This window comes from Vitis vinifera, chromosome 8 (assembly GCF_030704535.1).
Source record: "Vitis vinifera cultivar Pinot Noir 40024 chromosome 8, ASM3070453v1".
NCBI classification, from domain to species: Eukaryota; Viridiplantae; Streptophyta; class Magnoliopsida; order Vitales; family Vitaceae; genus Vitis; species Vitis vinifera.
Window position 1 is genome coordinate 3,164,621 of NC_081812.1, and position 14,488 is coordinate 3,179,108.

The following is a 14,488-nucleotide window of genomic DNA, read 5'->3' on the forward strand; positions in this document are numbered from 1 at the left end:
TTAGTCCTTTGTCATGAAGTCAGTACAGTAGAAAGAATATGGGTGCTTTATTTATAATCTTTTTAATCATTTTCCTTCTTTTCTTTTTTCATTCTTTTCTCTTCAACCAATCTGGCAAGGAAGCTTAGCCACTAAGGAGAGATTCACCTTTCTAAGTTTTAATAGTGTGTATCTGGGTGGATGGAAGGAGAAATCATTTTAATTATAGAGCTCTCTCCTTTAGTCTTTGGTGAAGTCAGCAAAGCATGTAGAATATTTGTTCTCTATAAATTAGGAAGAAAACTCTCACAGATTTCATCACTTTTACTCTCTCTCTCTCTCAATTCTCAAACCAGTTTCATATACACTGATAGATCTCACCACTATTTTTCTGCATCAGTTTCTTATCAGCTTCAGGTAAATCCATTTTTATTCACTTCTTTCTTAAATGTTGAATTGTAGTTGATATTTACATAAGAGCCATGATGGTCAATTTTTTAGTGTTGAGTTAGCTATAGATGAGGTTCAAGCATCAATGCACCAACCTCATCATCTTTAAAGATGGTAAAAGAGAAATACAATTTTTGAAGTAAATTGATTAAAACAAAAAGAAAATGCCATGCAGAATTGGGTTGGATAGGAGTGGTGGCTTTTTTACTTTTTATTTTTTAAATGCAATAACCACTAGCATGTTCTATGTCTGGTTTATTCATGGTTGCATCAAATTAAATCAATCACCTTTGTTCTTGCTTTTACCTTTTTTTCTTTCTTTTTCCAACTTTTTTCGGTCCCTTCTTTGTCCTCCAGCCAATCTCACCTGAGAGCTAAAGCACAAAGGAAAGATCGCACTGTCTAAAATCCTTGGAGCACATGGTGGCAGTCTCAGCAGACGCCCATGTCCTCATTAAATTCATCAATTACTTAGGCACTAAGTTAAAGAAAGAATTAGAGAAATTTAGGACCAACTTTAAGAATTTTAATTTATTTCTTTATATGATTGTCAAATTCATTTATAAATTAATTAAACAATTCTAGAAAAATGTTAATTAACTTTTAATAAAAAAACCTCTTTACTTTATGCACTTCAATCATCTCGATTTCATTTTTTTTATAATTATAATTTTATTATTTTACATTTTATATGTGATCTTAAAACATGAATGTGATGAAAAACTATTATGTTATGTTTGATTCCTAAAAAGTATTAAAAAAAAATAAAAATGTTAGCGAAAAATGATTTTTTCATGATTGATTTCAATATAAAAAATAAGAAACAAAATCAAATATAATTAAAATTAATTACGAATTTATAGATTTTTAAATTATTAATCTTTATATATAAAAGAAAAAAAAAAGTGAAATGAGTTTGAAGTAGCATATAAAAATAATTTATTAATTTTAAATCTAATTTTTATGTCCTTTACATTTATTTTTTCTTACATTTTCCTTCATATTTTTCGAGAACTAGACATAACCTTAAAAGTTTGAATTGTGGTTGAATGGAAAGAACATTCCTTTTATTTTATTTGTTGAGCTATCCCTATATATTCAGTTTCTAGTCAAATCAGCAAAGAAAACTGATTCTATATCATCTTTACCCTCTCTCAATTATTTCTCAGGCCCTTTCTTCTCATTACTCTTGCTGTTTCAATTTCTCATCAGCTTCAGGTAAATCCATTGTATTACGCTTCTTTTCCATTTCTCTCATATTTCTAACAGAAGAGACAGATGCAGATCATTTGGGTTACGATAGTGTAGCTGATAAAATCCAGTCAAAGAACGACGAGTGTAAATTTTGTGTTGGAGATTATATATGCTGCTAGCTTGAGTAACCTTCCAATGCCTTCGAATTACTACATTGGAGAGACTTCATCCAAGCATTCAAATAATGATTCTGAAATTGACCATAGCAAGGTACTGGTAAATGCCATTAGTATTTTTCATTCCATCAAGAATGACGTTAACTTTTTGCCTGCAATTCTTTCTGGAGGGAAAATGATCCTAATTCCTCCTAAGTTTTAGGCTGTTAGACCCAAACTAATCATATCAGCCTTGTAATAATCTGGAGCCCAGGCACATTAATGTCTTCCATGAATGCCTAGGGAAAATTCAGAGGATGGGGAAGATCAGTTTGTGTCAAGAATATAATAGATCGATTAATTAGTAGTAATCAGAATATCAGTTTTGATTCCAAGATAAATACAGTAACACTGGTATTTTTTTTCATTTGCTTAGATGGAGGGACGAAAGTGGGAGGAGCTAAACATGGACTGTTTGGTAAATGTGTTTCGAAGTGTGGGAATGGAGTCATTGCTCTTGGATGTTCCCTTTGTATGCAAGTCATGGTACAAAGCAAGCCTTGATCCTAAGTGCTGGGAGTGTCTCATTTTTCCAAAATACATCAAACCTGATCGTATATGGGACAACAGCCCCTTGGGAGAAAGGTTGATGATGGAATATCAAGAAAGTTTCTGTGTCACTGCATTCATAAAGTCTGTGGTTGCCCGTAGCCAGAGACGCGCTACTGTACTTACGCTCCCCATCTGCTGCACCGAAGAGGCATTGGAGTATGCTGCTAACGAGTAAGCCACCTTAATTTATCTATCAAATTAGTTCACTTTGGAAAAATTCTAGTTTCTGCTGAGTTTTTTTTTTTTTTTTTTTTTTGGCTTCTGTAATTCCTTGCTCAAGATGCAGTTTCATATTAATTTGGTAGCTTTTACACAAGATTTGCCAATATTGTGGTTTCCATTCATCTTAACATATTTAAAAAGATTGCGCAATGAAGAAATGGGAAAAGGAAATTAACTTTTAACATGCATAGTGATTTTGGATACCTAGTTAAGACTTCTGTAAAATGACCCCATGCCGACGGGTTGAAGGGATTGATGACGAGTTCACATGGGCATCATTTTACTAGGTGTGGTTTTCTCAGGTATTTCCAGGTGTGAAGAAAACCACTGGCTAGAACTAGCATTTTTCGGCTTTTACACGCATTGTTTAATTTCCTGCTTCCTTGGTTTCTCTTTACTTCTTCCAGGTCTCCCTCATTGAAGGATTTGCGTTTGCATGGTGATCTACTTTTCAAAAAATCAACTATTATTCCAAAACTGATAAGCAAGTGGAAAAATCTGGAGATGATGTCACTGGGGAGCAGACATAACATGGAGGAAATCCTAGTCCAAATCAGTCTTCACTGCAACAACTTCATTATGCTATTTGCTCCACACATATATGTTGGGAAAGATGAAGCGACAGCTATAGTCACCTCATTGCCAAACCTTAAGTACTTGGTTCTAAAGGGATCAACAATTGAGTGGGAAAATCTAGTGATGGTATTGCAGGGCTGCAAAAAGCTCCTAGGTTTGGACGTCAGGAAATGCATTGGATTTGAGGAGGATGATGCTGAGATATTGGCACTTGCTTCCCATATTCCTACATTCATGTGTGAAGGTTCTATCTATGAGGAATATGACACATATCTTGATCTTGATGGTGATGTCGATACTGATTACTATTCTGGTTAAGAGTTTATGAGTTGAGTTTGTTAACCTAAAGCCTCTATGAGAAGTTCCCTTCTGTATGCCTCTATGTGATGAGTTGAATTATTCATGACAATAATTGATCCATTCCCATGGACATTATATATGTAAAAAAGTTGTATTGGCAATTCCATTCCAGTTGTTTACCTGGTATCTTGAAACAAAAGATCAATTATTGACCAATCTTTCTTGGATCTCCTTGGCATTGAGGATCCAGACCAAGTTTTCATGAGGGGTGCACGACTAAAGAAAATGCGATGTGGCTGCAACTACGGATTATATTTTGCACATCTTTAATGATTATGAATGGTTTGGGGAAGTTCAAGCCACACTGTTCTCAGGGACTGATAAATCCAGCTTAAAGTGATCGACTAAGAGCACCAACTAGAATTAGGTGATTGATCGGCTAGTTATCTGATTCAAAGTGAATCTATCATCCTATTTCAAGTGTTGAAGGGGGTATCTGGTGTTGAAGACGTTCGATACGATAATGATATGGATATCTTGACTACTTGGTTTTCACACCAAATTATTAAATTTTCCTCGATTTATTGATATTTTTGTAATTTATTTTTGTAATTTTTACAAAGAAGAAGAATTTAATACGTAATAATGGGTCTGAGGCAAATCAAACCAAGAAGCCCAGCTTAATTCTTACCATTTTTTTTCATTAGAGACGCATGTTTTAAATTGTTCATTTTCTTTCCATAAGTTTTGAAAATATTAGGGGACTATAAAAAAATAGAAAAAAAAATGCTAGATAATTAAGAAAAATGAGAGGAGTTCTCACTATTGGCTTTCCAATTGCTATTAATCTTGTTTTCTTGGTCTAAAGATTCCATTATGTTACTTGTTTTTTTATATTGATGATCAGATTGGAGTTTAGGCTATGTTTGATTCCAGAAAATACTAAGGAAAGCTTGGTTTCACTATAGAAAATATAAAAGAAATTCAATTATAATTAAAATTGATATATCTTTAAATTATTTAATCTTACTATAATAGAGAAAGATAAGTAAAATGATTTTGAAGAAATATATAAAAATAATTTATTAAATTTAAACTCATTTTTTATTTTTTTTCTATTTTTTTTTCTATTTTATTTCCTTCACATTTTTCCTCAAATTTTTCAGGAACCAAGCATAGCCTTAGGAAAAAAAAATAATCATATGATTTTAATTGTTTTATGTGAATGTTTTAAATTAAAATCACATCTTTTATCCACTTTTGTAAAAAATAAAAATAAAAATTATATGACATTTTATTGGAAAGCTTATGAGAGGAATTTTTTATATCCCTTTTAAATATATTTGAGAAGGGATCAACTTGTCATTAAAGTTGTTTCACTTTTTTGAAAAATAGAACTAAATAAAGTCTGCATTAATAATAATAAATATAAATCCAAAAAAAAAAAAAATCAAAAAGTATAATTCAAAAGCGCTTTTTCACAATTAGCAAGACCTAGATCTCCTTTCATCCTCTCTCTTTTGTATTTTTACTTCTTACTCTTCCTTTTTCTTTTTCTCCCTTCTTTGTTCTTTAACCAATCTCTAAAGGGAGCTTTATCACTAGGGAGAGTTTTATCTTTATAGAAAAGGAGGAGAAATCAATCTCTCTTTAGTCCTTTGTCATGAAGTCAGTACAGTAGAAAGAATATGGGTGCTTTATTTATAATCTTTTTAATCTTTTTCCTTCTTTTCTTTTTTCATTCTTTGCTCTTCAACCAATCTGGCAAGGAAGCTTAGCCACTAAGGAGAGATTTACCTTTCTAAGTTTTAATAGTGTATCTGGGTGGATGGAAGGAGAAATCATTTTAATTATAGAGCTCTCTCTCCTTTAGTCTTTGGTGAAGTCAGCAAAACATGTAGAATATTGGGAAAGTTGTGTTTCGGGAGGCCCATTTGAAGGTAATATTGTTTTCAAAACCCAAGTTTGCATTACCCAAGATATGTCCACTATTTGGAGAAAATTTTTCCTTTTCATGCACTCTGGTCTTAGGTGTTATTTCATACCGAAAATGGGCCTTACCCTTGGGCCAGCTCAGCGTCCACATCAGGAACCTAAAAAGCCCAAACTCCATGTCAGCAGCCAAGACATAATTTAGTAAAGATTCATATGTGAATTGGAAAAAAAGTGAAAGTTGAAAGACGATCACAAAAAAGATCCGAACCCGGCTGAGCTTTCATTGATTTTCAAGGGCATGAGGTATGTGGGTCATCGTGAATCATGTTTTTCTTCGGTGGGTATGGATTATTTTCAAAGTGTTTTATGATCTTCTTGCTCTTATCATGGGTTACTTTGGAAACTTGAATGATAATGGTGTTGGTTTACAATATTTCCGAAATTGCCGAATGATAGTTTGATTGCATTCTTGTGGGGTTTTTCTATTTGTTTATTTTTTCTTTTATTAATTGTGTTGCAATTTGTGGTTTCGATGTTGCCAATTTTTTCTTCTTGTGGTAGGATCCCAATTCGAAGCATTTAGGAACTACGGTTTAGGATGCATCAATGGTATTTTGTGAAATTTCTGGTAATGTCTATTATTCATTTGAGAATTTTAGCATTATTTTCATCCATGGGTTATCAATTCAAAATTGTTGATTTGTTGAGTTGTGTTCAATTTCTATGCAATCCGGGTCTTGAGGGCGAGGGCAGGGTTTCCACCTCTTGGTTTTGTAGGGGGCTCAACCTTTTAAGTCCTGTTTTAATTGCCTTTAAGCCACTAATCAGGATTTAGTTGCTTATTCCCAATGAAGGGAAGAACTAGAGTCTTAAGAGAAAGTTGCTAAAATCAACTGTTACCTTTCCTGAGAGAAAGAGTTGTTTAAAGCTGTTTTCTCAAGTTGAGAGTTGCCCAAAGTAGTGCCCTTCCTCTCCTATGCATGAGAGTATCATAGCGATAAGAGAAATTCTTGGTGTTGTTACTGATTTGCTTATCATAATAGCAGTTTTTGGATGCAATCCCCTTTCTTTTGATCTCTTTTCTCCGATTTTATCTTAGTTTTAGATCTCAGTTTGAGTGTTACCAAGGAGTCGTACCCTACAGCTCCCAACTCTTAGTAATTGGGATAAGTCCTTACTATGGTGTATTCTATAATGGAACATTGCAATAATGAAATTGCATAGATGGATTCAGGCCTCATTGTGCACAATTTGTATTTTTTTTTGCACCAAAGCACTTTAAACCAAAAGAAATTTGGGACTGTACCTTAGGTACTACCTTAAGAGCCCTTAGGTACTACCTTAATGGTCCTAAGGTGCTACCTTAAGGGACCCTAGGTACTACCTTAGCTAAACTTTAACTCTACCTCTCCCAAGCCTTGAGCCTTCCTTTGTGACCCTTACACCATGTCATTATGTGCTTCTCTTGTGTGCTCAAGTGGTCCACCAATGGTTTTTTGGTACTGTTCCTTAGGTACTACCTTAATGGCCTTTAGGTACTACCTTAGTGGCCTTTAGGTACTACCTTAGTGGCCTTCAGGTACTACCTTAGCTAAACTTGAACTCAACCTCTCCTAAGCCTCGGGTCTTCCTTTATGACCCTTTGACCATGCCATTATGTGCTTCTCTTGAGTACTCAAGTGGTCCAACAATGGTTTTTTGGTACTGTACCTTAGGTACTACCTTAATGGCCTTTAGGTACTACCTTAGTGGCCTTCAGGTACTACCTTAAGGGACCCTAGGTACTACCTTAGTTAAACCTCAACTCAACTTCTCCCAAGCCTCGGGTCTTCCTTTGTGACCCTTAGATCATGCCATTATGTGCTTCTTTTGAGTGCTCATGTGGTCTACCAATGGTTTTTTGGGATTGTACCTTAGGTACTACCTTAATGGCCTTTAGGTACTACCTTAGTGGCCTTCAGGTACTACCTTAAGGGACCCTAGGTACTACCTTAGCTAAACTTAAACTCAACCTGTCCCAAGCCTCGGGTCTTCCTTTATGACCCTTAGACCATGCCATTATGTGCTTCTCTTGAGTGCTCAAGTGGTCCACCAATGGTTTTTTGGTACTGTACCTTAGATACTACCTTAATAGCCTTTAAGTACTACCTTAGTGGCCTTCAGGTATTACCTTAAGGGACCCTAGGTACTACCTTAGCTAAACTTGAACTCAACCTCTCCCAAGCCTCGGGTCTTTCTTTGTGACCCTTAAACCATGCCACTATGTGCTTCTCTTGAGTGCTCATGTGGTCCACCAATGGTTTTTTGGTACTATACTTTAGGTACTACCTTAATGGCCTTTAGGTACTACTTTAGTGGCCTTCAGGTACTACCTTAAGGGACCCTAGGTACTACCTTAGCTAAACTTCAACTCAACTTCTCCCAAGCCTCGGGTCTTCCTTTGTGACCCTTAGACCATGCCATTATGTGCTTCTTTTGAGTGCTCATGTGGTCCACCAATGGTTTTTTGGTACTGTACCTTAGGTACTACCTTAAGGGACCCTAGGTACTACCTTAGCTAAACCTCAACTCAACCTCTCCCAAGCCTCGGGTCTTCCTTGGTGACCCTTAGACCATGCCATTATGTGCTTCTTTTGAGTGCTCATGTGGTCCACCAATGGTTTTTTGGGATTGTACCTTAGGTACTACCTTAATGGCCTTTAGGTACTACCTTAGTGGCCTTCAGGTACTACCTTAAGGGACCCTAGGTACTACCTTAGCTAAACTTCAACTCAACTTCTCCCAAGCCTCGGGTCTTCCTTTGTGACCCTTAGACCATGCCATTATGTGCTTCTTTTGAGTGCTCATGTGGTCCACCAATGGTTTTTTGGTACTGTACCTTAGGTACTACCTTAAGGGACCCTAGGTACTACCTTAGCTAAACCTCAACTCAACCTCTCCCAAGCCTCGGGTCTTCCTTGGTGACCCTTAGACCATGCCATTATGTGCTTCTTTTGAGTGCTCATGTGGTCCACCAATGGTTTTTTGGGATTGTACCTTAGGTACTACCTTAATGGCCTTTAGGTACTACCTTAGTGGCCTTCAGGTACTACCTTAAGGGACCCTAGGTACTACCTTAGCTAAACTTGAACTCAACCTCTCCCAAGCCTCGAGTCTTCCTTTGTGACCCTTAGACCATGCCATTATGTGCTTCTCTTGAGTGCTCAAGTGGTCCACCAATGGTTTTTTGGTACTGTACCTTAGGTACTACCTTAATAGCCTTTAGGTACTACCTTAGTGGCCTTCGGGTACTACCTTAAGGGACCCTAGGTACTACCTTCGCTAAACCTCAACTCAACCTCTCCCAAGCCTCGGGTCTTCCTTTGTGACCCTTAGACCATGCCATTATGTGCTTCTCTTGAGTGCTCATGTGGTCCATGATTACCACTCAAAAAGTGCTATTTGATAGCCTTTAATTAATCCTTTTTAACACTTTTGAGTAGTAGTTTAGGCCTTTTAACTCAATTGGCATGTTAAGGATCCTTTAAAGCAATTTTGATCACTTTGTGCAAGTTTTGGTGTTTTTGTTAGTATTTTGATCACCAAAGCAAGTCAAGAATGAGGAGAGCTATGAGGAATCTTGGGCAAAGCTTAGAATTCAATTGCCAAGAGTGAATCCGGATTGCAAGGAGAAAAAGCAAAGATAATCTGCCATAAATCCTATTCTTGATGACAGTCGTAGCAGCCACTTTTGGAGCACTTTCTGAAATTCAAATGATGCAAGCTATATACCATTTCAAAGCTCGGGAAGTCAAAAATCCAATGCTTTAAACGGTGCGCGATTCGGAGTTGAAACGAAGAAGTTGCAGCCATTACAAGCCAGTCACTCTAAAGTGTTGCGGAATCAGCCTTTTGTTGCGAGAATTTCGCAGCACTTTTGTACAGTAAGGTGTTTCTCCTTCTGACGATGCACGAACCATGCCGCGAGAGGGAAGCTAGGAACTTCAAGATGGAAGCCAAATTTGCAGCCTGGTGAAGATAGCTCGGTCTTGCGAAATAATTTCGCAGCCCTCTTGGGTGTCTGCGAAATTTCGCAGACCTCATTTTTTACCTGCGAAATGGCTCCTGAAGCCTCCCGAAGCTTGCTACCGACATTGGGAGATATTTTCCATTAGATTTTTGTTGTCTAAATCCCAAAATACTCCTTGTAAACCACCAATTACATGATTCCTTAGTTTTTAAGTTAGTAAAAAGACCAAATATCTTGGTAACAATTAGTTTTATATTGTTTTGATATATATACCTCTCGGGAGCCTGTTCTCAGAGAGGAGTTCCTTCTGTAACCTTTTGGTAAGCAAGTAAAGACTTTTCTTTCTACTGTCTTACCTTCTCACTTTGTATTTTCATTTTATTTCTAAGTTATGAATTCTCTGAGGAGTTTTCCCCAGAGAATGAGTAACTAAACCTCCAATTCCTTGGAGCTAAGGTTGCCGGGGAAGGTTCCAAGTGCAAGAATGCAAAGCTTTGTGGTTTTAGCTAGTAATGAAGAGGAAGTGAAATCCTTTAGTGATTTCAATGTTTTTAGTTAACTTAAAACACCTTGGAGTCACCTGGGCCAACACTTGGTAAGGCAAGTGATTTCCAACCATGGAAATGCACTAGTTTACCCCTTGCGAGCCTCTGGTAGGTGACTTCAAGGTAGGATTTTCTGGAATTACCAACACTTGGTAAGCTTTCGGATTCCTAGAAGACATCCATTAGTTATCTCTTGCGAGTTTGTGAAGGGAAGTCCAAGGTTAAAGATCACCTTGAATGGTAAGTGCTCGTGAGAGGCATGAACCATTGCAAGTTGCATCAGTGAGAGAATTAAAGTGAAATCTAATTGAAGGAGTCTCTGTACATCACCGGTTAGAGAATTGACTATAAGTTGAATCTCTAATGCGAGGAAATGAACCATTTGACCGGAGCTATGTCTTTTGCATGAGGAACCACCCTAGTGAACCTAAATCTCCAAGGAATGCTTTTCTTCCTAAATTATTCCAAACTTCTGTTAAGTTAGGTAGTTTAAGTCTAAACCTTTACCAATCAAACTTTGTGTTTTACTTCTTAAGCTAACCGTGAAATGAAACAAGACCAATTCACTTGGAATTGGTATCCTTGATTGCTTGTTCATTATTCCCAGTGAACGATCCTAGAGCCACTATACTATAGTAGCTTTGTATTTGCTACCCTAGTGTATGGTGTTATAGGTATAAATTTTGTTGATCACTTCCTCAATCAAGGAGCACCAGCTGAACACAAATCAGCTGAGACACCAATTGGGCATGAGTCAAATGGCGCCGTTGCCGGGGATCGAACCCCGAATCAGATGGTGCCATTGCCACTGCCGCTGCCGCTGCTAGAGATGAATCAAATGGCGCCGTTGCCGGGGAATGAGTGTCAAGTTCATTGTGATACCATTTTTGAGCACTTGTGATTTCCATCACAAGTTGGTAAAGTTTCTTTCACTTTACTAATTTTCATTCTTTCTTTGTTTACTTACAATCTAAGTTTATCTTTTTAAATTTAGTCTAGTTTAATTTTGCTGTTGTAACCCTGTTTCTCTTGTAGTCCTCTGTTCTTGTTGTCCTCTGTTTTCATTTTAGTTGCAGCTGAATACTAGTTGTGTATGCCAAAGTGGATACGAGACATTGGAGGCAGGCTTATTAAGTGTGATACACCTCAAAGAGGAGAATTTGAAGTAATCTTGAATATCATGGAGGCTGCACCTGAAGATCAGCATAGTCACCAAGGTCGTCAAGACAATCTCAATGAATTCAGATCAATGAGGGATCGTATGCATCCACCTCGTATGAGTGCACCATCATGTATAGTGCCCCCTACAGAGCAGCTAGTGATCAGACCATATCTTGTTCCACTTCTACCAACTTTCCATGGGATGGAAAGTGAGAATCCGTATGCACACATCAAGGAATTTGAAGATGTTTGTAACACATTCCAAGAGGGAGGAGCTTCAATTGATTTGATGAGGCTTAAGTTATTTCCTTTTACTTTAAAGGATAAGGCCAAAATATGGCTTAATTCTTTAAGGCCAAGGAGTATCCGCTCTTGGACTGATTTACAAGCTGAATTCCTTAAGAAATTTTTTCCTACTCATAGAAGAAATGGCTTGAAAAGGCAAATTTCAAATTTCTCAGCTAAAGAGAATGAGAAATTCTATGAGTGTTGGGAAAGATACATGGAAGCTATAAATGCTTGTCCTCACCATGGCTTTGATACTTGGCTATTGGTGAGCTATTTTTATGATGGTATGTCCTCCTCAATGAAGCAACTCCTCGAGACAATGTGTGGAGGAGATTTCATGAGCAAAAATCCAGAGGAAGCTATGGATTTCTTGAGCTATGTAGCTGATGTTTCAAGGGGATGGGATGAACCAACCAAAGGAGAAGTGGGAAAGATGAAGTCTCAGTTGAATGCTTACAATGCAAAGGCTGGGATGTATAATTTGAAAGAAGATGATGACATGAAGGCAAAGTTGGCAGCTATAACAAGAAGATTGGAGGAGCTGGAGCTGAAAAGAATACATGAAGTGCAAGCTGTTGCTGAAGCACCAGTGCAAGTGAAGTTGTGTCCCAATTGTCAATCATTTGAACATTTGGTGGAGGAGTGCCCTGCAATTTCAGTTGAAAGGGAAATGTATAGAGATCAAGCAAATGTTGTTGGACAATTCAGGCCCAATAACAATGCTCCATATGGAAATACCTACAATTCAAGTTGGAGGAATCATCCAAATTTCTCATGGAAGGCCAGAGCAACTCAATACCAACAGCCGGATCCACCATCTCAGCAATCTTCAAGTATTGAACAAATAATAGCCAATCTCAGCAAGGTAGTGGGAGATTTTGTGGGAAAGCAAGAAGCCACCAATGCTCGAGTTGATCAAAGAATGGACAGAATAGAGAGTGTGTTGAACAAAAGAATGGATGGAATGCAAAATGATATGAACCAAAAGTTTGATAACATCCAATATTCAATTTCAAGGCTTACAAATTTGAATACACTGCAAGAAAAATGAAGATTTCCCTCTCAACCTAACCAAAATCCCAAAGGTGTCCATGAAGTGGAAAGCCATGAGGGAGAATCATCACAGGTGAAAGATGTGAAAGCTTTGATCACTCTAAGGAGTGGTAAAAAAATTGAGCAGCCAACACCCAAGCCACATGTTGAGAAAGAAGAAGAGATAAAGAAAGGGAAGGAAATGGAAGATAAAGGTAGTGAGATCAGTGAAGAAAAGAAGGACTCTGATGCAACAATCAAAGCAATTCCAGAGAAGGAGCTTCTGAAGGAAGAAATGCTGAAGAAATCACCTTTTCCACCTTTTCCTCAAGCATTACAGGGGAAAAGGGGGGTTAGAAATGCAGCTGAAATCCTAGAAGTATTGAGACAAGTGAAAGTTAATATTCCACTGCTGGATATGATCAAACAAGTTCCAACGTATGCAAAATTCCTAAAGGACTTGTGTACTATCAAAAGAGGGTTGACTGTAAACAAGAAAGCCTTCTTGACTGAGCAAGTAAGTGCAATCTTACAATGTAAGTCTCCTTTGAAGTACAAAGACCCTGGAAGTCCTACCATTTCAGTCATGATTGGAGGAAAGGTAGTGGAGAAAGCCTTGCTAGACTTGGGAGCAAGTGTGAATTTGCTTCCATACTCTGTCTACAAGCAATTGGGACTTGGAGAGTTAAAGCCAACAGCAATCACTTTATCTTTGGCAGATAGATCAGTGAAAATTCCAAGAGGGGTAATTGAGGATGTATTGGTTCAAGTGGATAATTTCTACTATCCTGTAGATTTTGTTGTTCTTGATACAGATCCTACTATAAAGGAAGCTAATTTAGTTCCTATCATCCTTGGAAGGCCATTTCTTGCAACTTCAAATGCAATCATCAATTGTAGAAATGGGCTGATGCAACTCACTTTTGGTAATATGACACTGGATCTAAATATTTTCTACATGTCTAAAAAGCAAATCACTCCTGAGGAAGAAGAAGGTCCAGAAGAGCTATGTATAATTGATACTTTGGTGGAGGAGCACTGCAATCAACATATGCAAGACAAGTTGAATGAAAGTCTTGTGGATATTGAGGAAGGTTTTTCTGAATCTCCTATTGGGCTTGCTACTCTACAAAGTTGGAGAAAGATAGAAGGAATTCTACCTTTGTTCAATGAAGAAGAGGAGGCAGCTGTTGAAGAAGAAATTCCAAAACTCAATCTGAAGCCTTTACCTGTGGAGCTGAAATATACATATCTTGAAGCAAATAATCAATGTCCTGTTGTGATATCTTCATCTCTGACCAGTCATCAAGAGAATTGTTTAATGGAAGTTCTCAGGAGGTGTAAGAAGGCAATAGGATGGCAAATATCTGATTTGAAAGGCATTAGTCCTTTAGTTTGTACTCATCATATATATATGGAGGAGGAAGCAAAGCCAATTCGTCAATTTCAAAGAAGGTTGAATCCTCATCTACAAGAGGTGGTGCGAGCTGAGGTGCTGAAGCTACTTCAAGCAGGAATCATTTACCCTATTTCTGATAGCCCTTGGGTGAGTCCTACTCAAGTGGTACCAAAGAAGTCAGGGATCACAGTGATTCAAAATGAAAAAGGGGAAGAAATTACTACACGCCTCACTTCAGGTTGGAGGGTGTGTATTGATTATAGAAAGCTGAATGCTGTCACTAGGAAAGATCATTTTCCATTGCCATTTATTGACCAAGTGCTGGAGAGAGTCTCTGGACATCCATTCTATTGTTTCTTGGATGGGTATTCAGGGTATTTTCAGATTGAAATTGACTTGGCAGATCAAGAAAAAACCACTTTTACATGTCCATTTGGAACATTTGCTTATAGAAGAATGCCTTTTGGTTTATGCAATGCACCTGCTACATTTCAAAGATGCATGTTGAGTATTTTCAGTGATATGGTGGAGAGAATTATGGAGGTTTTCATGGATGACATCACCGTATATGGAGGTACATTTGAGGAATGCTTGGTTAATTTGGAAACAGTTCTTCATAGATACATTGAAA

At 37.4% G+C, this 14,488-nt stretch overlaps 1 protein-coding gene across 2 annotated transcripts; it reads left to right on the plus strand.

Moving 5' to 3' along the window:
* Positions 1-169: 169 nt before the first annotated feature.
* LOC132252655 (F-box/LRR-repeat protein At3g48880-like) lies at positions 170-3,704 on the plus strand. Of its 2 annotated transcripts, XM_059738885.1 has the most exons (6): positions 170-396; positions 1,599-1,647; positions 1,714-1,893; positions 2,215-2,561; positions 3,020-3,549; positions 3,580-3,704. In XM_059738885.1, the coding sequence occupies exons 3-5, from the start codon at positions 1,819-1,821 to the stop codon at positions 3,504-3,506; spliced, it is 909 nt and encodes a 302-aa protein (XP_059594868.1). In that variant the 5' UTR covers positions 170-396; positions 1,599-1,647; positions 1,714-1,818; the 3' UTR covers positions 3,507-3,549; positions 3,580-3,704. The 2 variants fall into 2 exon arrangements, with proteins under 2 accessions (XP_059594868.1, XP_059594867.1); XM_059738884.1 differs by having other exon boundaries at positions 175-396; positions 1,708-1,893; positions 3,020-3,704.
* Positions 3,705-14,488: the final 10,784 nt, after the last annotated feature.

Excerpts from the sequence above, each read along its gene's own strand:
- LOC132252655 (XM_059738885.1), top strand. The coding sequence starts at position 1,819 with ATGCCTTCGAATTACTACATTGGAGAGACTTCATCCAAGCATTCAAAT. Across the intron at positions 1,894-2,214 it reads CTGAAATTGACCATAGCAAG|ATGGAGGGACGAAAGTGGGA; the intron begins GTACTGGTAAAT and ends TCATTTGCTTAG. Across the intron at positions 2,562-3,019 it reads TTGGAGTATGCTGCTAACGA|GTCTCCCTCATTGAAGGATT; the intron begins GTAAGCCACCTT and ends TACTTCTTCCAG.